Source organism: Anabrus simplex, chromosome 1 (assembly GCF_040414725.1).
Source record: "Anabrus simplex isolate iqAnaSimp1 chromosome 1, ASM4041472v1, whole genome shotgun sequence".
NCBI lineage: Eukaryota > Metazoa > Arthropoda > Insecta > Orthoptera > Tettigoniidae > Anabrus > Anabrus simplex.
Genome location: NC_090265.1, coordinates 939,720,036 through 939,746,542, shown reverse-complemented (window position 1 = coordinate 939,746,542; position 26,507 = coordinate 939,720,036). Strand labels below are relative to the sequence as shown.

Below are 26,507 nucleotides of genomic sequence, written 5' to 3'. Positions count from 1 at the left end.
ATTAAAACAATTTAAAATGATGTAAGAACAATCAAAAGCAAATATTACTGTTTTCATTTTTTCCATGCCATGTTAATCTGAAAATTAGCCTATGTTAATATATTATAACTTGTGATAATTTATAGTTTAATACATCAATTTATAATAGAATATAAATATTTCATATTTACATTATCTGAAAATGCTTTCCACAATTGTAGCACGAACAGCATTACCCTCATTATCAGGTAGGTTTTCTGTGGGCACTTAGTCGTTATAATCTGCATCCATTTTCATGACTGGCATATCCTCTTTTTCTTCTATTGCTAAGTTGTAAATATAGCAGCTGCCACTATTGCTGTTAAAGTTGTTTGTCGTTTAGTGCGAAATCCCAAGCCAGGATAGAACTTAAGAACTCCAAAGCACCGTTCAATGCAATTTCTTGTGCGTATATGTGCTGAATTGTATCGTTCTTGCACATTATTTTGAGGGTTTAGAATCGGTGTAAGAATGAATTTCTTCTGCTGGTATGCACTTTCAGCAAGCAAAAAAGAGATTGGAAGATTGGAAATTCTCCTTGAACAAATCTGAGGTTCACTGCAGATGCACTGAAGATTGTGCTGTCATGGGTTGAACCTGGCCACCACGCAACAATATCCATGATGCGCAGATTTTTATCATAGACAGCTTTAATATTATAGGAAAAGTAGGATTTTCTATTTCGGTACCGTTCTGCATTTTCACCACCCGGAGACTGAATCTTCACGTGTATCCCATCAATGCATCCTATTACAGAAGGAAACCCAGAAATAGCATGGAAGGTTCTTTTCGTTTCTGCAACTTCTACTGGGTTCCTTGGCATGCAAATAAATTTGTCCCACAAAGCAGCAATTTGATGGAGCACCTTCTGCAATATGCGACATGTCATTGATTTATGTAGGTTAATGTCATCACCTAGTAAAATTTGGAAAGCTTCTGTTGCCAGAAATCTTAGGGTAATCAGGATTTGATTTAATGAACTTACAGATTGGTTTCGGTGTGTTTCAGGTCTAATATTTTGACTAATTTGATGTTCTAACCTCATCACCATCTGTTTTCTTAACTTGTACCTCATCTGAAATTTGGTTTCATTCAAGTGATCGAATGGATTTTTTGAAGCCCTGAACATTCGTGGCATTGGTAGAGCAGTCAAAACAGCCAAATCTTCTTCGTCTGATGACACAGAATCTGATGATGAAGATGAAGATAATAATTCCGTATTGCTGATATAAACTAGTATTATAATACCACCTACAGTGCTATAAACTCAGGATATTTACCGTAACATAAAAAAGAAAAGAAAGCACGTAAACAATAGAATGAATGACTGTGAATATATTATAATCAGTTCATTATCACTTACTAATGTTTACAAAACTAATATAAGGCCTTGTACGAAATCATAATGAAGTGGCGCCACATATCAGTATAAGTTGGAATCAATTCTAACATAGAGGTAACTACAGCTTTAGCTGCAGTTACCAGTCACTGCACAGATAACTGTGAAGCTGACGGTAACGGTTGTTTCGGAAACTCATTTTAAGCGTATCATCATGTTAAGCCACTGATAACTACGCATCTACAGGTAACTGTCATTCCCGAAACCAGCCATAAGATTGGTACGAAGTACTGGTTGAACATCACCAGCTTTGATTTTGTTGGTACTTTGGGATCCCAGAGGAGTGTTCATACTTGCTGGTAGAAGTAAGAGCTCTTCTGCACTCTTATTTGCTACCTCCTTTGTATGTAGTGTATTTCGAGATACTACACTGCCCAGGTATGCAAAGCTTTCTACACATTCTAGTGGATGATTTCCTAGCATGATGTTCGCTGGTCGTCCCTCTCTGTTTATTGCTATCATTACTGTTTTGAGTTCGCTTATCTTGAGATTGAACTCCTGGAACTTAACCTTCCATTTATTGAGTCTCGACTGTACTTGTTCCTCAGTTTCTCCCCAGATCATAACATCATCAGCAAAGGACATTGCATTTAGTTCACCAAAGGTTTTCTTGATGTTCCTCATTATGTCATCCATGATGATGGTAAACAATAATGGGGATAGTGCACTGCCTTGCTGGACTCCACTTTTGGTCTTGAACCAGGATGAATGTCTGTCACCTAATCGCACACAGCTGGTACAGTTCTCATACAGCATCTGAACTTTCCTCACCAGTCCCTCTTGCACATTCCTTTTTCTCAGGCATTCCCATATCTTCTCGCTTGTAATGCTGTCATATGCCTTCTCAGTGTCAAGGAAAACCATAAACAGATCTTTGCCTTTTTCCGAATATTTTTCCATTAACATATGGACCTGTTAGACCTGAAGCCATACTGTTCCCCTTCAAACTGTAAGATGACTCGCAGTCTGCTCTCTAAGATTTTCTGAAGAATCTTAAGCCCGTGAGAAATGAGTGTTATTCCCCGGTAGTTGGAACATTTTCGGTGATCTCCTTTCTTAAACAGGGGCATAATGACACCCTTGCTCCAATGAGTAGGTATCTTGCCACCTTTCCAAACTGCATTGAGCACTCTATGTAGCCACTGTAAACCCTGGACTCCTGCTGCTTTAATCATGTCCGTGCTGACTTCATTGATTCCTGGAGATTTCCCTTGCGGCATCTTCTTAAGGGCTGGTTCTCTTTCTGCCCATATAATGGGAGGTTCCTCTGTGCAGATTTCAACAGCTGGTTCTTTTGTTCTGTGATCTGCTTCTGTCCTGTTCAATAGGTGATCAAAATGATCTAAGAAATAGAGACTTTTTGGAGTTGTCAGAAGATATATTTCTCATTACCAAAGCCATAATGAACAAGGTACTAGACAATATAGAAAATAGGTTAGAGTTCCCAACAGTGAGGACAAATATCATGAGGCAGGATCCGCTTCGGACCACATGGAGGTGATAGAACACTAAAATGCGAACACATTTTACTCAAACTTGTCAGGTCCACAACCTAATAAATTACGAAAATTTTTTGAATCCCCTGATTCTAATGCAACGCATATATACTTGAAGAGTTGCAGCCCATACAAGTCGAGCAGTGGCCGAGTGATCATACTTGTCTCCGAACCGTGATGACGTGAGTTCGAATCCCGCCATAGACACATTTTTAAAATACAAATTAAATAATTATTTCAGGGAATGTGAAGGTAAAAATGCAAATAAAATGAATAATCAAATTGCAGTGGAACTTAATTTTCTACCTCAAATTCAAATACAGTATATATATATATATATACAGAGAAAGAGATCCAGCAGTAACAACTGTGACAACGTTTAGGCCTATATTAATTTCAGGTAGAAAGTAAAGTGTACTGCAATTTGCGTAATATTTTTGTTCCAATTTTTATCTTGACGTTCCCTCAAATATTAATTTATTCATCTTCTTCTTCTTTATCTGTTTACCCTCCAGGGTCGGTTTTTCCCTTGGACTCAGCGTGGGATCGCACCTCTACCGCCTCAAGGGCAGTGTCCTGGAGCTTCAGACTCTTGGTTGGGGATACAACTGGGGAGGATAACCAGTACCTCGCCTAGGCGGCCTCACCTGCTATGCTGAACAGGGGCCTTGTGGGGTGATGGGAAGATTGGAAGGGGGAAGGAAGCGGCCGTGGCCTTAAGTTAGGAGGAGAGTGGGAAACCATGGAAAACCACTTCCAGGATGGCTGAGGTGGGAATCGAACCTACCTCTACTCAGTTGACCTCCCGAGGCTGAGTGGAACCTGTTCCAGCCCTCGTACCACTTTTCAAATTTCGTGGCAGAGCCGGGAATCAAACCCGGACCTCCAGGTGGGGGGGCAGTTAATCATACAAACCACTACACCACAGAGGGGGACATATTAATTTACATTGTGCAACAACTAAGCTGCGACAAGACTCGAATTCACGTCTACGAGGTTCGCAGACAAGTACGGTGAACACTTGGCCACCACTCCGTTTGGCTGTGATGTAACTCCCAAGTACATATGCCTTACATTGGAATCGGGGATTCATCACTTTTTCAGAAGTTATTAGGTTGCGGACCTGACATGCTTAAGTAAAATTTGTTTGCCTTTTAGTGTTCTACCACCTCTACTTTGTCCAAAGCGGATTCTGTGTAATGATATCTGACCTCATTTTTTTCGAAAACGAAAGCGTATTTGACTTAAACTCTTATACACGAGTTACCATTGAGTGTCTCCCCACAGGTACATTGAAGCTTGGTGAAATCGGTTGACCGCAGCATATGGCCTCTACTTGTTAGATATTATGCTTGAGACACTTTTCATATAATTGTAGGTGACTATGTTCATGAGTGCAAGAAAAATGTAATGTAATGCCTCGTTAATGCTGCAGTGGCATCTACACAATTTTCCCCGCAATAAAAGAATGCCCGAAAATCATTCAAAACATATTTTTCTTTCTTAATCTGCTTACCCTACAGGGTTGGTTTTGCCCTCGGACTCAGCACGGGATCCAACCTCTACCGCCTCAAGGGCAGTGTCCTGGAGCTTCAGACTCTGGTCAGGGATACAACTGGGGAGGATGTCCAGTACCTCGCCCAGGCGGCCTCACCTGCTATGCTTGCGGGGGGGATGGGAAGATTGGAAAGGATAGACAAGGAAGTGGCCGTGGCCTTAAGTTAGGTACCATCCCGGCATTTGCCTGGAGGAGAAGTGGGAAACCACGGAAAACTACTTCCAGGATGGCTGAGGTGGGAATCGAACACACCTCTACTTAGTTGACCTTCCGAGGCTGAGTGGACCCCGTTCCAGCCCTCGTACCACTTTTCAAATTTCGTGGCAGAGCCGGGAATCGAACCCGGACCTCCGGAGGTGGTAGCTAATCACGCTAACCATGACACCACAGAAGCGGACCAAAACATATCAATTTCCCGGTGATAAGAATAGCCTATAATAGGCTATATCGAATGTTGTGATGTAATTGTCCGTTCTTTCATTTTTTAAGCACATTCGCATAATTTAAAATTAAATAAAAACTCGCATTCATCATAATAACGCTTTTGTTGCCTCTTACTTGACATGTTTACGTCTTATCGGTCTCCGCTAACCATAACCTATAATAATGTCAACCATGTGTCTGTATGACAAAATAATATTTCAACATACCACTAGGAGCGCTTTATGTAAAGAAACAAAAGATGCTCACTGCCAAAGTGTTCGGAAATCTCACGGAAATGTGTTAATTTGTCTTTAACAATGGTTTCGTAACAAATGTTGTAAATGTGTTTGTGAAACAGGGCACTTTTAAACGAAGTGTTAAAGTAATAACAATTGTTAGTTAACATTTGTTAAGTAAAATTTAACATACAGTTGAAGAAACCGGGCCTAAATCTAATAGGCCCAAGAAAACACCAGGACTGTCAGAACTATCACTTTCATCTGTCCCCTTAAAGCTAATTCAAACGAACCGCAAAACTTAATGCATTCTACAATTCTTGATAACACATACCTGTTCTTTTCCATTTGTTGATTGTGCTTTTCTTTTTTTTTTCGTGATGAGCACGGCTTACAAATGTTGCAATATTAACCCTTCCTAAAGTACTCAAGTTTAAAGAATTATTAATGTGTTTCTCACTGTCATTATGCTTCTTAAAGCATTTAGATGTCCAAGATCTTTACACCCACTGTTCCCCAAGAATCACTATTGGCAAAACACAAACACGGAAAACAGAAAAGGGCATTTCTAATCTCGCATCCGCACACCAAATAGTTTTTATACACTTTTCTATTAATTTTCTAGTATATGGAGTTTTATTAGAGATGCCTTTCTGAGCAATATTTAAATCTGGGGTAGGTCTACCTAACTTCTTTACTTTAATTTTTTCTTCCAGAGTTCTGGTTGAAAATCCTCTTTTTTAAAGAGGCGCTCTACTGAGTTTTCCATTCTGAACTAACACTCAAATAACCTCAACACATATACACATTCCTCATACAAAACTAATTAAGCACACAATAACACTTGCAATGACAAAACATTCACGAACTCAGAAACACTTTGTGTGAGCGCGCAAAAACAGAACTTCTCAGTTTTACCAAGAGCATTGAAATAAAACCAGCAATGCAATAATGCAAAATACATGTTATATTGCTATAGTGACATTTATAAACTAGGCATTTTGTAATTAAAGAAAATCAAAACATCGTGTCCTACATAAAATCTACAATTTTTATCGTTCATCGATTTACAAATGTTGCTATGGAATAGGCAAGTTGGGAGTATTAAAAGATCTGGTGGGAACTGCTGATACCTTCCTATACAGTATTTTGTTTGCTGTTTGTTTTGAGTGATTCCCTCTTAATACTACCACTGAATCCACCTGCCACGCTCTCATTTCGGTCGAAATGCAAACGTGATCATTGATCTGTGCTGCCTCTCTGTGGTCGAACGAAGAATCGCTAGGGCTAGCAAGTGATGTCTTGGCTGTTATTTCCACAGCATATCGGAAGAGTTGGGCACGCAATCTCAATAGACAGAGTTCCTGCTTTCTGTCAAAACTCTTAACGAATTCTCGCTGAGCTGTATACGCACAGCCTCCGGAGTGGGACACACGACAACTTACCTGATTGTGAGGGAAGTTGAATGATTTTCTGTTATTTGAATGACGTTTTTTTCAATGCACTGTATTTGATTGTAATAGATAACCTTATTAAAGTAATTTATTTTGAAATAATACAATGTGCTGCAGCACCTCAGCACATAAAGTACGGCCGCCCCTGTGTGTATGGATGGGATGGGCTGATGATCAGTGGATAACTGGACATAGATTTAATACTGTGGTAATTTTTGTTCCATTTATTGACAGAAATAATTGATAAAATATCACAGGATATTGTTTACTTGCAATACTTTCCATGATATTCTGACAAGAATCAATTCATTTCCAGGTGTCTTATCGTATGATGACTTTCTTTCACTGATGACAGTGAAGATGGCTGAAAAAGATTCAAAAGAAGAAATAATGAAAGCATTTAGGTTGTTTGATGATGATGAAACTGGAAAGATATCCTTCAAAAATCTAAAACGTGTTGCGAAAGAGTTGGGTGAGAATCTTACTGATGAGGAGCTGCAGGTATGGGCCATTGACCCCTTTTTGTCTCATTGTGTACTGTATATATTGGCCTGTATTTTGAGTATTCATTCTATATGTATACATAGTGAGTTTATTTTTTCAGTTATTGTTTTGTCAGCATTTTCTCTTTTTTCTTTATTGTAGGAAATGATTGATGAAGCTGACAGAGATGGTGATGGTGAAATTAATCAAGATGAATTTCTTCGAATAATGAAGAAAACAAGTCTGTATTAGGTGTTTATCTTTTCCTACAGTTTTTCATTCCGTTTTTTCTTGTTTGTCGTCTTAAGTGTTTCTTATCTCATCTTAACTTCAATATTCTGTGTTATTCTTTTTTCTCCAAAAGGACTTTAAGAATATTGTATGTAACCATTTCTTTACAGTATGAAATAAAACTAAAGTTTTATTCTGTTGCAAGAAGTGTAAAGAGAGAGTATCATTTATAATTATGTGCTCAAGGTATCTATCTAGTCAGAGAGAAATATTATCTTGTTCAGCAGATAATATGTGATTCAACTATTAATGCTATTGCATTTCTTACTTCAGATGTCAATTATATTGCATACTCATTCATATTATATATGTGTAGGTCCTACTTAGTGAAATCCTGAGACAGTTATTGAAAGAAATTAATTTCCTTTTTCTGTATTTTGAATTCTGGGTAAATTTTCTTCTTTTAGCTAATAGTGTACAGGAAATAATCTTTTCAAAAAACGTAATCATGTTTTAATGTAGGCCTTGTCTGTGACGGTGAATAAGTTTGTAATTAAATAATTAAAACTGTTACCAGTCACAATTCTTTTATTAAGTTGTATTCCACAATGCGTTTTAGAGCTTACTTGTGGTGGTGAAATAGTGATATTTAATTGTTGCTCTATTTAATAACAGATTTATTGCAGCCAATGGCCAATAAATACATGTACAGATTAATTTTCTTCACTGTATCTCAATATAGATTTTGTTCTTTTCATGCAGTCCTGTAGGTGATATCTCCCACATTGTTTACCACAAAGTTCACAAAAGCAGTGTTCATCCGGTGAATGAAAAGACTTTATTTTACATATCCGATGATGAAATCCATGCACAGCAAACCGAGTCATTGTGTGCCTAAGAGCATAGTTGGTTTGAGTCCATTCCTTATTTATCATTGCGTCGCAATAAAATTCCTCCCAGATATTTGCCCTTTTCTCCATTCTATCATTTAGGTGTTTTTCTGAAGCTTTGGTTGTTGGTAGATGCAATCTTAATTTAAGATCCTCGATGAAGAAAGTTTCCTTTGTAAGTTCGTAAACTAATCTTGTAGGAGTAAATTTTGAGACGGCTAGTGTCCTTTTCAAGAAACTTGCTTTTACACGGTCTAATGTTTCGAGGTCTTTGGATGTAAGGTGTGTCCATATTAAGTGTATGTTGTATGTTATGATTGGTGGTATTTTTGCGTGAAATAAGAATAACGCAGTTTTAATGTCCAGTAACTCTGGATTGGTGATATCTTGAATACTACGAATAGCTGCTATTGCTCTTTCCTTTATATGTATTCTAAATATTTATATGTATTGTTTGTAGATATATTCCTAAATATTTGAAATGATTTACAATTTCCAATTTCTCATTTCTTAGAAGTATGTTATCTGATTTGGCTAATCTTCCACCCTTTCTAAAGACCATCTGTACCGTCTTGTTAATGTTAATAGTAAAATCATTTTCCTTTGCCCATTCCTCCAGTTTGTCTGTTACTATCTGTAATTCTTCTTTATTACTGGATCCTAAGACCATGTCATCAGCATACATGTATATTACTACTGGGGAGTTCCTAGGTATTATTTTAGTGACAATATCTGAAGATTATATTAAAGAGTAGTGGGCTTAATGGGTCTCCTTGTAAGACTCCATTTGTCTGAGTGATGCTTTTTGACTTAGTTGTCCCATCATCTATCATAATTCTGTTTGAAGTCAGAATATTATTTATAACAGTCACCAATTTGTTATTTTTTCCTACCAACAGTTCTAGTTTGTGTATTAGAATTTCCCTATTTATCAAGTCAAAAGCTTTGTTATAGTCAACAAAGACAGCAAAGAATTTCTGTTTAGGGTGTCTAGAGTTTCATCTGTGTTATCCAACAAATTTGCTACAGCGTGGAGTGTTGATCTTCCTCTCCGGAAACCAAATTGTTGATTGGGAATCTTGTCATTGATTTCTTCCTCCAATCTCTTATTTAGTAAACTGGTAAATAGTTTTAACAGGTTATTCTCTAGCGCTATGCCTCTGTAGCAATCTGGAGATCCCTTATCTCCTTTACCTGTGTAAAGGATTTTTATATTGGATTCTCTCCATTCACAGGGAATGTTTCCTTTTTCCATACAGTTGTTGAATAATGTCACCCATAATTCTTAAAAACGCTTCCATAGACAATTTTATATGTTCGTTTAGGATACCATTTGGACCTGCTGCCTTTTGATTTGCCAATTGTGTTATGGTTGCTTTTACTTCCTCTTCCGTGAAATATTGAAACTCAAAGTGTTTATCCGTATTTTCTTTCACCTCCATAGCCACCGACCGGTTTTCTCTCTTCAAGATGCGTGAAAAATGATCCGTCCAAGTTTTAAGTGGGATATCATTTGGGAAATGAGTTCTTCTAGCAGTTTGCAAATGGAATGGGTTTTTGCAACCTGTTTCAGCAATTATCATTGCTTCTCTATCAATAAATGCCTTTTTCTTCTCTTTCAAAAGCTGTTTGTACTTTCACCTTTCTGCTCTATATAGATTCAGGTCAATTGGGTTACTTTTCTCTCTTGCTTTGTGTAGGCATTCAAGAACAGTCTCCCTCAGCTTGTAGCACTCTTGGTCAAACCACTTTTGAGCTCTCCTGATGCTTTTCCTGATTGGTATAAGAGCTTGTTTGAGTTTTTCTTCTATGTCTTTAGTTGCTTCATCTAACGGTTTCTGAAATATGTTCTGCATAAGTGTCTTTTGTTCTTCCAAAGTTGGTACCTTCTCTATTACAATTTTCCATGAGAAATTTTCTGGATATTTCTGTTTAATAGGCTTGTATCCGGGTATTGTTTTAAATGTAGCTGTTACTGGAAGGTGTTTCCTTATTAAGCATCTGTCCTCTATTTTCCACGAGTGAACTTTAATTAGGTTATTATGAAATAACAGATCTATTGTACTGCTGCTATTGTGACAGAAGTATGTTGGATTTGTGTTGGAATTGATTAAATTAAAAACATCTTCCTGCAAGTAAGAGATAACTAGACTGCTTTTCCTTGATGGCTTATCTATTTGTATTCTACAATGTAAATCTCCTGCTAAGATCACTGCCTCGTTATTCTTAATTTTGTTTATAGCTTCATTTAGTGATTTTATAATGGCTTCTGGTTGGACGTCTGGTTGGAAGTAGGCACAAATAATTGTCACATATTTAAGTTTAATAACTATCACATTGTCCGATTTATAAATAACGTTCTCGGGGCCCAGTTTTGCTTTGAACATGCATGTAATTCCCCCACTCAGTCTTCCACAGTGATTTTGTTGAGCTAGGGTATGTATGCTGTAATAACCAAAAGTGTTAATATTCTCTGTAAGAAAAGTTTCTGCTAATATTATGATGTCTTGAGTTAATATGTTAATCAGCATTATTGAGTTAGCGTTTTTTGGCCTTCAATATTCCAGAGCAGTATTGATGTCATTTCTTCTTTATTGTCGCATGTTACCATTGTAGGAGATCCTGTGGTTGTTTTCCAGGATGACCCCATTGTACCTTGAGCCTCGAAAATTGTATTATCTAGCTAATACGTCTTTTGGCCAGAAATCAGGGTTATTTACAAGTTTGAGACTGTCAAATGGAACTCCAGTTCTGAAAGATTTGCTATAGCCTTTGGATTCCAGTTGATTGCATTCCATTATTTCCTTTGTTCCATTACCCTTCATATAATCTACTAAATTTTCTTTATGCATTGGGATGTATTCTTCCTATATATAGCCACCCGGTTTTTTCCGCAGCCTTAAGATTGCCATTCTGATCTTCCCTAGTTCCTCTAATCTCTATCCTGCGTTTTCTTGTTGATCTCATTATATTTGTCCATGGAATCTGATTGTTTTCAGCTTGTTGATTTATGTCCTGTACCTTCCTACCTTCTTCAGCAACTTCTTTCGTAGAAATTTTCTCATATATTCTTGAATCAGTCCATTCTTTTGCCATGATTACATTACCTCTTGTGCCCTGATACTCTTCCTCCATCTCTTGATGACTCTGAGCCGCAAGCTGATTATCCATATTTTGTGTAGGTATTTGCTTCGTAGGTGTCGGCGGAGTTTGAGTCTTAGGTTTGGTTACATTTGTTGACTGTATGCGTATCTCTAATTAATTTTGTAGAGTTTTTATTTCCATTTTTAATCTATCTTGTATTTTGGTGTCCAATGTATCGAATATTTCCTCTATCTTATCATTCCGTCTGAGGTGTTGATGTTGGGCCTCGGTTTTTTCAGAATCCTAGTCTTACATTCCGTGCACAACCATGTGAGTCTACTATTTTTCCTATTAACGCAGTTAAATTCTCTTTTCGTGAGACCACTGCATTCAGAGTGTTGCCATTTATTACAGGCATCACATTCTATAGCTTTGTCGTTATCTGCTACTGTTTTGCTGCATATGTCACATCGTTTAATTTCTTGGACTTTGCTATCTTTATTACTAGCTTGATTATTTGCTGATATCTTACCTTATTTCTCCTTGCTAGTCCTTGAGAGTTAAAAAGCTGTTATTCCCTATCGGAAAATTTCAAAAACACGCTCCTAATCACTTTGAGTTTCTTCTTGGAAAACCTATTTATTCCTTGATATTTGTTAAGTAGTTATTCTCTAGTGGGCAATTTCATAACACGTGGAATATAATTAAACAAATAGACACTCTTGTTATATTAATTCATCTACTAACAATCAGCAATACTTATTATACACTAGCTGATGTACCCGTGCATCGCGACGGGGTTCTCAGAATGACTGACTTTTTGGTTTTCCTAACTGAAGTCAACATAGGTCATTACAAAAATGTCAGTAGGAATGTAGCGATTAAAAGCAATGTTATCACATAAAGTACTCGATCAAATGAAAAACTACATATTTTCTCACTTTTAACGAACAGTACTACGGTGCTGATCTAACCGTACAATGTCCCAGAGCTGGAATGACCAGGCCACAGACAGCTGTGAACACTTCTCTGCTATTATTCTGTTAAATATGCACACTTCTCATTCCAATCAGTGCCTCAGAGTAGGGATTGAATAGCTCGAATGCCATGATGTACCAGTGTGTTTACGTACCTTTAGTATCGGAAAATTTATGAAACAGAGGAATGGCATGCTAAAGAAGAAACCTAAATCCCCAGGTACTTCCCGCCAGTATTTAGGCAGACTGTTCCACTTGTACGACTGGGTGAGTTGGCTGTGTGGTTAGGGGCACGCAGCTGTGAGCTTGCATCCGGGAGATAGTGGATTCGAACCCCATTATCGGCAGCCCTGAAGATGTTATTCCGTGGATTCCCATTTTCACACCAGGCATATGCTGGGGCTGTACCTTAATTAAGGCCAGGGCCACTTCCTTCACACTCATAGCTCTTTCCTATCCTATCGTCACCATAAGACCTAACTGTGACAGTGCGATGTAAGGCAAATGTTAAAAAAAATACTCGGTACGCAGCAGTAATCCTATCTATCGGAAATGAAATGGCGTATGGCTTTTAGTGCCGAGAATGTCCGAGGACATGTTCGACTTGCCAGGTGCAGGTCTTTTGACTTGACGCCTGTAAGCGACCTGCGCATCGTGATGAGGATGAAATGTTGATGAAGACGACACATACACCCAGCACCCGTGCCAGAGAAATTACAATGATGGTTAAAATTCCCGACCCAGCCGGGAATCGAACCCAGGACCCTATGACCAAAGGCCAGCACGCTAACCATTTAGCCATGGAGCCAGACAATATCTATCAGAGATGAGTGGAAACAGAAGACAAAGCACATCACAACAAACAATGATCAATGTAATGTTATTGTTGATCAATTTTGTGAGCTGTCTACATTGTAGTTCTTCACATTTAATTTTCTTTTGACTCTGTGATATTAGGGCATCTTATAAAATTATTTATAGCGTAGACTCTAGTTCCTTATTCTCCAACTTTACATACCGATTTTCAATAAATTCTGTTTACCCATTTTCTCGTGACTCGGCGCTGATAAGGAGTTAGTAACAAAAATCCAAATTCATGAATGTCTCTGATCATAGCCAGTATGGTAACAATGTATAAGACATAAATAATCGGAAATATACATATCTTACATAGTATTTATCGATGCGACTACTAATAACATAATTATTTGGGAATTAAATTTTAGGCCTACCCCTAAACTACCATTTTGCTCAGCGTGAATAAAATTATTTATGGCCTAGATTATAGCGACTTATTCCCCGACTTTGCATACCGATTTTCACTGAGATAGGACCAAAATAACATAAATATTTGCGAATTCCATTGTAGGCCTTCCCCTAAACTATCATTTTTCTCATCGTGAATACAACTAGTTATGGCCTAGATTGTAGAGACTTATTCCTCGACTTCCCCTACCGATTTTCGTTAAGATACGACCATTAATAACAAATATTTGAGAATCAAATTTTAGACCTTCCCCTAAACTACCATTTCACTCAGCGCGAGTAAAATTATTTATAGCTTAGGTTATAGCGACTTATATCCCGACTTTGGTATACCAATTTTCGTTAAGATATGACCACTAATAACATAAATATTTGAAAATTAAATTTTAGGCCTTCCCCTAAGCTACCATTTCAGTCAGCGTGAATAAGATTATTTATTGCCTAGATTGTAGCAACATATTACCCAACTTTGTATACAGATTTTCATAAAATTTTCTTCAGCCGTTTTGTCATGATGCATGTACATACAAACAGACAGACAGAAATTACGGAAAAGTAAAAAGTGCATTTACTTGTTACTGTGGGCACGGCTGATACAGAAATACCATCCTTTTGAAATTCTGAGCTATGTACAGACAAAACTCTTATTTTATATATATAGATATTGAAATCATATTCACTCACTTGCATTCCATTCACTGTGACAAAACATGACTTTGACACTGAAAAAATCCGCAAACTTAAAGCAACAACTTTTTTCCTCCGCCATCAGCTTTTTTGACATCGATTTAATCCATTTAACACACATTTCTTTCCAAAGAATATCATTTCATTGAAGAGTAGGGGCTACAAAAATATACAATTGCTGCTAAAGCTTAATATTATTTTTAAATATTCATTTTAAATTTTATCATTGAGTGTGTGTTGAGGATCTATTAATTAATGTCTGTACATTTCTAGTTTTTCTAAAATGTTAAATTTTATCCCTTTCTGATGTGTGTGTAAAACAGTGAGTGAATTTTGTGTATAGTATATGATACTTCATGACCTCTGTTATGTAGATGTGCAGCAACTGCTGATTTTTAATGGTTATGTAGCCAACATGCTGTCAGGTGTTCTTGAAATATGATCTCAAATCCTCTTCCAGTTTGTCCAATGTAAAAACATTCATACTTTTCACTGGTGATTTTATATATGCCAGTATGTTCGAAATTATCTATGTATTGACTGAGTGTAGTAGAAGCTGACCGATGTTTATGGTTGAAAAGTTGATGAAGATATTTTGATTCTTGAGGGCTCTGGCTATTTGATGTGACTGGTAACAGTATTAATTATTTCATTACAAAATACTTTCTTCTCTAAGTTATGCAGTTGATAATATTTATGTGTTGTTTGAATTTACATTTCAGTTGTTACATTAGATTTTTTCAAATTCTTTCTTGAAACTCCAATATAAATAAATTTTTATGGTTTATTTTGAATTTTATATCACACTGTTTATCATATTGAACTAAAGAAACAGTATTAATTTACAAACATGAAAGCTAAAACAAGAATCTTAAATATCTCAACACTTACTAATTCTTCAATAATTTCAGAACTTCTGTTTCTATCACAGTTTAAGAGCTTAACATATTAAATCATCACCTTTTTATTTAGCCTAGTGTTAAACAGTGAGTATAAATATTTTGTAGTAGAAATAACATAACAAGAATGTTTGGTATCAAATAGAAAAGATATTCTGAGCTTCTCTAGTTACAGAAGTACTACGTGACAATATTGGTAAAAGTATTTTAGCTTCATCTGCTAGAAGAAATTTCAAATTTATTCATTTTTCTTCTATTATAATCCTTTAATTCAGGTGTAATTTATAATACTGTATGGGAAAGTACCTGAGCTATTTATACTTGTTACATTTTTGCTATATTTCTGTGAAATAGTAACTCTTTACTATGCTATGTAAAAAGAAAAAGAAAAAAATCATACTAAAACAGTATCCAGTGATTGCTCAGTTAGCCTTGTACATACTCTACAAATTAATAATTATGTCACAGTTCCTTTACAATATCCTTTTTAACAAAACATGCACATCAATGTCAATAAATGGAGAATCCATTCTATATTGTTCATTGTGGTCTTCAGTAAGTTGTTCCTGACTATGTATGACTTATCTTCATGATGTGTGTTACATGGGAAATTGTTGAAAGTTTATTTCGAGTACAGTGCGGTCGTGAAAATTAAATATTCATGGAGTCGTATGTGTTTCTTTTAATAAATGGTTTGAAATTTATATACAAATTCATTCCCTTCATATGGTGGAGAAGAGTTATATTCCATTATGGGGGTCCGGTTGAGAATGTTCTTCATAGATTTTATATTGATCTTTCTTTATGTACTACCTTATCATTTTCCACTTTGAGAATTTTTTGTTGTGATATTAAAATATTGTCTGTCTGTCTGTTAGGTCATCAGCCCAGAGGCTGGTTGGATCCTCAAATAGCACCACCAAAGGTTATGCAGTTACAAGGAAACCGCAAAAACCAATGGCAGCACCAAAATGAGGCGTACTAGGCAAGACGAGGAGTGAGGTAGTTTGCCATTGCTTTCCTCACTGGGTCAGAAAGTGCTATTGCAGCACGACTGACCCTATGAGCAACACCTTTCATAACACTCAGATGCACTAGTTGTGCTCCGAATGTCATTACTCAGCACCACCCATACCCCAGCAGCTTCCATATTGTCACAGCCATGGATTAGACTGGGACTTTGGTGGAAGCTACAGTTTACTCTGGCCTGTGCCAAGAGATTATGCTAGGTTTTCTAGAGTGTTTTGGGTCCTTGCTGTTAGGAAAAATAAATGACATTTTACGTTCTCATAAGGGAAGCTATAATGATATCACATCGTAACTTTCTGAACATTCATTGGCAGAATGAATGTTGTGTAAAAACATCATGCATCAAAAATCAGCTGTGAGCTTTAACTGGAAGATCCCAAAACTGAGGTTGTAATTTTGAGTGAAATCGCAGCTTGCCAGTGGCAGTGGACATCCCCATCAGCTTGGTGACCAATCATGGCGGTTGACGGGGCAGAGTGTTAGCAGCCAGAGCTGCGTCCTGCTCTTCACTCTCCATTGTTTCTTCGGTGAGGAATGTCAAACAGAAATGTCACTTGTTGACAGATTGATGAAAGGAGAGATGTTTTCTACACCATGAACACCAAACAAGCACTTTATGTTCACAGTATTCTTCACATTTCTCCTTAATTGCCAGCATCAGAATTTGATAGGCTCTACAAATTCTGGAGTTCACTCTATTGTATACTCACCTGCATACCAGGACTATTCAGACAGTTCCCAAAACTGTAAGGATGAAAATTGGAAGTGAATGAATGATTGTAATTTCTAAATGTGTCTCTGAAACATTGCACCACAGAAGTGGTCAAAATGTTTGTTAACCCCTCAGCGCCGACCTCTATACGTGGTATAGACCCTCTTTTCATCCGTAGCCGCCGACCTCTATACGTGGTATAGACCCATACATGGTTTCACATTTACGGCTATAGCGCGAAGAGTTTTGGAGTTACTGATATGCAAATTGTTTTGTTTCCAAGAAGACATTTCCGGGTTTATTAGTGTTGTAAGTAAGAATTGAAAAATCGTTATAATGTAGTTGTTTTTGCAAGGATAATTATTTGTTAAGTAAGTCTGAGCACTAATCTCTTGCTTTTTTAAAAGTCTGTTTGCTTCGTTCTTTCCCACAGAATAAAATAAAGAAATGATGATGTGAGAAGTTTGTCTTTTCGTGTGATGTTCTTTGCTCTATTTGTACATTGAGAGTGCGGTATATTTAATATATTTGTCTTTATTTCTCAGCTTGTAATATTTTCGTAACTCTCCACGAGCGCTCTGTGTAGGCATCAGTTAGTGCTGCTTTCTGTCATACGATACGAGAACCAGTTGTTCATGGTATATATCACGTTTGAAAGACGTTGTCTCGACCTTTTATCTGAAATATGTATCGAGTTGGTTTATTTCGTCATAAATGTTATTCCCCTCATTCAGTTTCGTCCTGTTGCTTCCGGTCTCGCTGCAGCTTCACCAGTCCGTGTGACGCGCCGCGCTCAGCCGTGGTATGACTGACAGTAACGTGCTTGAAATATTGTATAATTCAGATGAAAGTTTAGTCGGAAGTCGTAGTGACAGTATAAGCAGCAGTGATAATCAAATAGATGTTGTAGCAGTGGTAAATGATGAGAGTGACGACGACGAGGAAACAGTACTTGGAAATTTCGTGTAAGAGACTATAGATAATTATACAAGTCAAAGAGAAGTTTTCAACGGTGAATTCTGATTGCTAAATTCTCTAATAATACTCACACAGGTCACAGAGACATATATTGAGCAATTACCTTATCGGGTTCAGTTGGTGAAAGGTTTGTTTACAAAATACGCTCGGGAGGGAGGGGAACAAAATATTCAAGGCGGCGCGCATCAGATAATACAGTTCCAAGGTTGCAGGAAAGTCATTTTATCAGGAAATTAGCACCCAAGTGTTGGAAATCCAAACCTCAGAGACATTGTATCCTGTGTTCAAAACACGGCGAAAAGAAGACGTCAGTGTACTGCTGCCAGGAGTGTGACTTGAGTCCCTGTCTCCAAGAGTGCTTCGAACTCTATCACACGGAACTAAATTACTAAGGAAATGTGAAACTATTATGTAATTATCTGCATGTACATAGTTCTGTCGTAAGGATTTCCAAATTTCGTGAAAATCGGGCTACTCTTATACTTGTAGTAACGCTTTACGTGAATCGATGTACTTCCGTCGCGCGTAGTTGAAATCTCATCCGGCCGCGGGATAGGAAGCTATTTAAATGGCTGCGACGCTGAGGGGTTAATCGGTGGTAGAGAGCTTTCCATTGCCAAAAGAAAAACTTGCCTAGGGGTTGAATTTTCTGCGTTCTGGGAGGAATATGGAGTAGCTTAATGATGTTGCCTGCAGGAATACCTTCAAGACAAGATGTATCGTTATAACTTGTCCATTAATCAAAAATAAGGGCACATTTAGTTTTGAAGAATGGGAAAAAGACATTTTTAAACCAGACTTTCAGATCACTTCCCCCCCCCCCCCCCTTTTTTTTTGCCTGATTTGGTTACAAACATAATTATATTCTTGATTTAAGAAATACCGTATTAACGCAAATAATCCCTGCATTTTTAAAAAGAAATTTTGAGGCACAAAATTGGGGTGCAGGTTTTATTTGCATCAAGGTTGGCAACATGCTCCTGGCTCACATAATTTTTGATGTTGGGTGTACAGTTATGCTTTGTGTAAATGCAGATGGAAGAAAACTGCCCCCATATATCATATTCAAATGGAAAACAATTTAGACTTTTAGTTCAAAACTGCCTTTACATTTAAAAAATAGTTTTTACAGAGTAATGTGAATTCAAATTTTCTTGGCGTCACAATAGAACGCATCTTCCAGAACGTGCAGGGGTAGCTTTCTGCACTTTAACTTGCTTTGGTGTTTTTAGAGTGGGTTTCATAGTAATTAAGTTTGAGTGAAATCGTAATTCATTAGTATTCAGTGTTTTAAGAAACGCCACAATATCACATAGCAGGCAGTGTGCAGAGAAACAGAATCCGCGAACACTGGTGATGCCAACAGTTGGCTAAAAAGCATGGCTCATAATTATAATCAATCCGTACGCACCAAACAATATTGTCAGTGCCGATGAAACTGCATCTTTTTTATTTTTTAATTTTTTTAATGTCAAGATCAAATGGACATACGGTTTTAAAGGAAATTGAGTCACTACTGTGTTGCAATACAGACGGAAGCAAAAGACTTCCTCCATTCGCCAAAGGAAAGTTCGATAAGCCACAAAGTTTTAAAGGCATCGGGTACTTTCTGTGCAAGTAAAAGGCATCAAAAAAATGCAAACAGTACAGTAATCCAAAAATAAGGCACTTGAACAGGGTAGCTAGCATAATTTGTCCTCGTCTTTGATTTTTTTTCTTTCTTTTGTTGCATAAGGTTATGTTTGCCATTGATTTATACAAGTGCTTTATTTGAATAATGTCAATGCACCTTGTTGGATACATTTTGGAGATAGTTTTTTTCCATGGCATTTGAAAGATTTAAACTGTGAAACAAGGTGATTGCATACATTAATGGGTCTTAGAATACTTTGTGACGCGGCAAGGGTTGGCACTTCTGAATTACGAGAGAGTGCCGTGGCGGGAAATCGCACAAGGATAGAGTCACTGTCCTGTGTTGCAATGCAGACGGAAGTGAGAGGCTTCCTAATTCCTTCCCTCGTCACGGGAATGTTCGATAAGCCACATTGTTTTAAAGGCATCGGGTACTTTCCGTGCAAGTACAAGGCAACTAAATTGCATACAGTACAGTAATCCAGTGAATAAAGCACTTGCACAGAGGAGCCAGCATAGATTTCTCCTCGTCTTTGAATAATTTTTTTTCTTTCGTTGTGTGAGGTTATGTTTGATAGTGATTAACCAAGTGTATTATTTGAGTACTGTGAATGCACTGTGTTGGATATATTTTGGAAATAGTTTTTTTCCCCATGGCATTTGAAATTGATGTCAGTAGATAAGAAATTCAACAAAATTGAATGTCAGATTGGTGATACAAAGCTAGAACAGGTCGATCATTTCAAGTATTTAGGTTGTGTGTTCTCCCAGGATGGTAATATAGTGAGATTGAATCAAGGTGTAGTAAAGCTAATGGAGTGAGCTCGCAGTTGCGATCAACAGTATTCTGTAAGAAGGAAGTCAGCTCCCAGACGAAACTATCTTTACATAGGTCTGTTTTCAGACCAACTTTGCTTTACGGGAGCGAAGGCTGGGAGGACTCGGGATATTGTATTCATAAGTTAGAAGTAACAGACATGAAAGTAGTGAGAATGATTGCTGGTAAAACAGGTGGGAACAATGGTACGAGGGTACTCAGAATGAGGAGATAAAGGCTAATTTAGGAATCAACTCTGTAGATGAAGTTGTATGCATAAACCGGCTTTGGTGGTGGGGTCATGTGACGCGGATGAAGGAGGATAGGTTTCCTAGGAGAATAATGGACTCTGTTATGGAGGGTGAGAGAAGTAGAGGGAGACCAAGGCGACGATGGTTAGACTCAGTTTCTAATGATTTAAAGATAAGAGGTATGGAACTAAATGAGGCCACAGCACTAGTTGCAAATAGAGGATTGTGGCGACGGTTAGAAAATTCACAGAGGTTTGCAGACTGAACGCTGAAAGGCATAACAGTCTTTAATGATAATGTCTGTATGTATGTATGTATGTATTTGAAAGGTTTAAACTGTGAATTGCATGCAGTAACAGGTCTTTCAATATTTTGTGATGCGGCAAGAGTTGGCATTTCTGAATTACGAGTTGGCTGTTAATTCAAAATCACGTAATTTGAAGTCGCACATTTGCGTCCGTACGAGTTTGAATGAACTAAGTTTTACTGTATCGCAAAACTAACAAACGAGTTCGCAGGTGTGTCTGTTTCAAGTGTTTACATTGCACAAAAAAAAAAATTATCCACCACTGGCCATCTTACTCTCTGAGTAAAAAGAGATTCCTCCTGTAGAACTGTTGAGTGGAAAGAAACCATTCATGCTGAAAGAGGACAATATTGTGTAAGAATGAGTAAGTTCATTAATCGATTGAGACTGTCTGTGTGTTTTTCACCAATAGAAGATGGGTCCATTTGGCTCTCATTTTGGGCAGAAAGCCACTTTGATCGATGTTCTATAGGGCAGAAGGATGTAGTTGTCCAATAACTGCTCTCTTGTTGTCTGCAAAAATTGTTCTGCTGCTTTCTCTATATCCTCTTCCCAGGCAAAAGAACAAGGAACAAATTTTATAACTTTTCTGCTTTTTATCTGGAAGTGCCATGACCAAGACCTAGATGTACCAGAATTGATTCTGCAGAATGAAACTTGTTTGAAAGTGTCCAAGGCCTAGAGTTGCAAGTCTTCATTACTAACATTGTGCCTTGCTCTTCTTGATTCATTGAAACAAGCATATTATAATAATTTTTCTTACAGCTGTTTTTCCAAAAGTACAGTTGCTGCAATGGGATCACCAAATGGTACTTACTTCGGACATGGTAAAATAAAGCTGCTCCTTGGCTCCTTCATTAAGCCACATTGGTACAGTCGTCTTTTGTAATTTGTGCTAACACCAGTGGCGGCCGGTCAATACGTGCTACCGGGCTCCAGCACGTAGCTTGGAACTGTAAGGAATTAAGTATTATCAGTACAATTATCTTGGTGCCTTTTTTTGTTTTGAGTACAGTATGAATTTGTGTTTTGTGAAAATCAGGACGAGATTTGTCGAACACCTAGCTGTGTTCTCCTGGGGAACTCCTCTCGTGCTCATGTGAAATGAGCTCTGGCCTGTAACCTGGAGGAAGCAATACGCAGGCGCAGCCAAGTTTGAAACACTCCCCGTAGCCGGTGGAGTATACCGTCAACCAGGATCAACTTTCACTGATCCCATCTATAGTTACTTGTCCTCCCACAAGGGGGTAGAAGTGCTCGATGCCTCCTGCTACCCTGATGTTGAACGTGATAAGCGATTCTGCCACTAGAGAGCAGCATCGTCTGGGCTCAAATGTACAGCGTAACTGGGTGCAATCTATCGCAAACATAACGTTGTTATTAAGGTAACCAACCAATATCCATCTTCCTTTTGTGTCAAAAATAAGGAATTTGTACGTGAGTCAAAGAATCTTGGACTGACCCTAAATGTTATCCCGCATTAGAAGGTAAATTATGCTGGTAATAGAGGAGGTCTCAATGATTCATTTGGTTGGCAGCACTTTCAGTTGCTTTGTGCGGTATTTGATCTCGCGGTTATATTGTCGGTGCGTGGTTTTCTATCACTATGTTAGTGTTAAAGTTCATACGGAGATTTATCCAATTATTTATCCACTACAGTGTATATCAAGTGAAATTAAAGTAGTGTTCTTAGTGAGGATCTATATTTCCAAGATCCTGTTTGCACTGCAGATTGAAAACAGCGTATTTAGCGTTTTTTGTAGCACATAGGACGATTTTTTCACGAGCCGCCACTGGCTAACACTAGCCTTTTCTTTTTTCTCTAGACCAGTGGTTCCCAAACTTTTTCAGTCATGGAGCCATTTTTAAAACAAAAGTTTCTCATGGAGCCCCAAGAAATATTTAGTGTTTAGTTCTTTTTTGCTGGTGGTTTAATGTCGCACTAACACTGAAGGTTTTTGGGGACGTAAGGATGGGAAAGTGTTAGGCCATTATTAAGGTAAGCTCCAGCATTTGCCTAGTGTGAAAATGAGAAACCATGGAAAAAACATCTTCAGGTTTGCTGATGGTGGGATTTGAACCCACCTTCTTCTAGAATGCAAGCTCGCAGCTACGCGACCCTAACCGCGTGGCCAACTTGGTTGTTTAGTTCTGTCTTTTATTAGTCTTATTACAAATGATATGTATATGGTATATGTATTAATAAAGGAAACAATGGTAAAATAGAACTGGAGACATTATTCAAATCTGCAGATGATATAACAACTATGGTAGTTAAGATATTAGAGAAATGTTACAATGTTTCATGTACATATAAAGTTAATGTCAATGTGCCTGTTTCGTGCGGCTGAGTTCATCAATGTCCAGTGTCATGGAAGTCAATTGAAGACACACACAGTCTACTGCATTCAAACGAGTTTGATATTTAGTTTTTGTAGCCATGTATCTCGAAAAGGCCGTTTAATAGAGGCACGTCGAACCAAAAGGCAGTAAAGAGCATGAAATTACAGAAGTAGTTTTCTTTTAAAAGATGCCTGACAGTGGCTTTCCGAAACCATGTGTATAAAGACCTCATATTCTGCCGCAATGAGGGCTGCTGGTTTTGACGTCACTGCAAATAATCCACTCGGAATTCTTTTCAAATCAATTCCTGAGTATCCCTTGGAAAGTATGAATTAATATTTTGGAGAAAATTGTTAAGGTGTTCTTTTATTATTGTTGGCTGTGATTCATTCATTAGTATGTTTTTGTGATATGTCTTAGAGGTAGAGGTCATCTGAAAAAACAAAATAGTGTCATGTGGCAGAAGTGTAACCTAGCAACCATGCAGGCTGTGATGTGAAGTCTGGATGGATGGATGGATGGACGGACGGACGGACGGACGGACGGACGGACGGACGGATATTGTTACCTAGGAACTGAGCAGGCTATGTCTTATAGTTGGCAGTTATCTGAAATTAGTAACCGTTAATCTATGGCTATGACCGAGAGACATTATAAGACATATTTATGATCATTTGATTTTCCCCTTAGGGAAATTTTACACCATTTTTTTTCTTCTAAAATGTTTGAAGTCAATTAGAAACATGTCAGATCCTTATTCTTGACGCTTCTGTTTCCCTTGTATGCAGGCAAATGTTGGGGCTGTACCTTAATTAAGGCCACGGCCGCTTAATTCCCACTCCTAGCCCTTCCCTGTCCCATCGTCGCCATAAGACCTATCTGTGTCGGTGCGACGTAAACCAACTAGCAAAATTTCCTTTGTATGGATGTGCTGAATTTGTTCATTTTCTAAAAAATGTCTGCCAAGTAACACATAATTTGCACAACCATTCCTGATCACTCAATCTGCTAGCAAACTGTTTTCGTCATTGAAAAATGAAGAAACTTCCTTTTGAATTTCAAGTAAATGGCACAACTCTTTACCTCGTGACAACCATTGTACTTCTGTGTGTAATAACAATGACTTGTGTATATTTCCCATATCTTTACATAGTAATTTGAGCAGCCTACTTTGCAAAGGTCATGTGTTAACAAAGTTGATTATTTTGACAATGCAGCAGGAATTTAATTTTTATCATCCTCAAAACTGTTGCAGACGGAACTCCTGAGAATGGCTTGGGGAGCCTTTGCGGAGTACAGTTTAGAAAACTCTACTCTAGACTATACACATAGCTGGAACTCATGGACTTGCAAAGTGATTGTGTTAGTGTGTCACTAGATTCTCGAGATTCGGACTTGAGAGACGAATCTGAACCCGTAACAGCTCTAGCACTTGGAGGTTAGTTTCACTTTCTGCTGACGAAGATGAGGTATCACTCTCTTCTTACTGCATGTCTAAACGTGTGTTAGAGGCAGTCCTGGCACCTATCTGGGGTAATTTTCTAAAAGTTTGAACACGTACAGACCCATTTCCCTTTCTTTTATGTTTATTTTGCTTGGAGCAGCAATCTCCTTCTCATGGAAATAATGCAATGCGAACTTGAGCACATTTTCATAGCATCTTCTCAAAGGAACACATTTGGCTAACTTGTCTGGAAGAATTGAACCTAAAATCAGAAAATCATTGGGATTGGAGGGGAAGTGGGAGCTGACTCATACAATGAGTCATTGAGGGTACTATTGTGCGTGCACACCCCACCAGGGCTGCCCAAACCAATTGATGCAACTATATGCTTCTTATCCTGTATTTTTCCACACGTTCCAATGTCGATTTTGGAAACTTGCATTTAAAACTTGCAGCTAATTTTTATTACATGAACATTTTGTGGTATGTAGATTATATCAGCAAAATTTCTGGAAAGATGTGATGTGATCTCACTGAAGTTTCCCTTTTCAGTTTTCACAAACAAGCATTGACCTAGAGCAGGCATGGCAAACACGCAGCACACGGGCCAAGTGCCCCCCCCCCCCCCCCACTTTTGTATGATATGAATAATTATACCTGTAGTATTGATAAAATACATGTTGCTTGATCTATCAATTTTCTGTTAGCCCAAATGACAAAGAAAAAATATTCACACATATTATACGATTCTGACATTAATTTAAGAAGGTATTTGTAGATTCATCAAGGTCACAGGTACTGTAAATGTTACTGCACTAAAAGCTTTTAATGATTGGTTTGGAACTTATTTCTCACAACCTCCCCTCACTTTGCACCAGCTACTTACAATAGGTCCCGTGGTGCGACATCGGGACTTGAATCTTCTGTCATCTGTCAGCCAGTGTCAGTGATGTGCCACTAGGGAACATCTCTTCCTTTCCTCTTGAAGTAGTTTTGTGTAAGCGCATGCAAGAGATTGCCATACTTTCAGGCTTTTCTACCATACAGTTGTAGTTGGAGGCCCATCTACTAGGTAGTGCAGTGTACTTGACTTCACTAGCTACTATGAGAGTGGCATTTCTCTCTTTTCTATGGCCAGTGAACACTACTCATTTATACCAGTTGTTCACCGTTCACAATTACAGCTGATGGAGCGTATGTATGTAAATTATGCAATTAGCTGACAATAATTGTCGTGGGTTTTTTCAGAGTGTGTTTTCAAAAGGACATTGTCCTTCTCCAAACTCTCAAAATGAACAATTAAGAGTGAGTACTACGTATTCCAATAAACATGGGAATTTGTGTACTTCTGCCATGAAAACAGAGGTAAAGTTGCGTGTTTGGTTTGCAGCCAAAGTATAACTGTCCCAAAATAATGTAATTTAAGATGCCACTATGAAATTCATTGCCAAATATATGACCAGTACCAAGACAAATCAAGAGAGGGTAAATGATGAGACTACACTTGGTAAGCAACAATCTGTGTTTAAGGATTTGAAAGGATACTGTGAAACCACTGTTAAGGCGAGCTATGTGATAGAGCTATTAGCAAAAGATTCCAAATGTGAATTTGTAAAACAATGTCTTGTGAAAACTACCAGAATTGCATGTCTTGATAAGGTTCAGATTTTCAGAAACATTCCTTGCACGAAATACAATTGCCGAGATAGTTGGTGATGTGTATAATCTAAGTGAACAATTGCTGGCAAAAGTGAAAGTTTCAGTTCATGAAAGTCCAGATGTTAGTGGCGAGGCACAACTATCTGTTCTTCATCTGTCCATGTGTTAAAGACGTGTGTATATATATATATATATACAGTAACTGAGGATTACTGGGCATAATTTTGCTTCGAG

General features: G+C 37.8%; 1 protein-coding gene across 1 annotated transcript in view; it reads left to right on the top strand.

Annotated features, from left to right (window-relative positions):
• The window catches only part of LOC136874976 (uncharacterized), a 58,987-nt gene extending 51,482 nt beyond the window's left edge, over window positions 1-7,505 (top strand). Inside the window, exons 5-6 of the mRNA XM_067148690.1 lie at window positions 6,901-7,085; window positions 7,230-7,505. Coding sequence (XP_067004791.1) covers window positions 6,901-7,085; window positions 7,230-7,319 — 275 coding nt within the window. The 3' untranslated portion in view covers window positions 7,320-7,505. The remainder of the gene's footprint in view (window positions 1-6,900; window positions 7,086-7,229) is intronic.
• The last annotated feature ends 19,002 nt before the right edge of the window (window positions 7,506-26,507 follow it).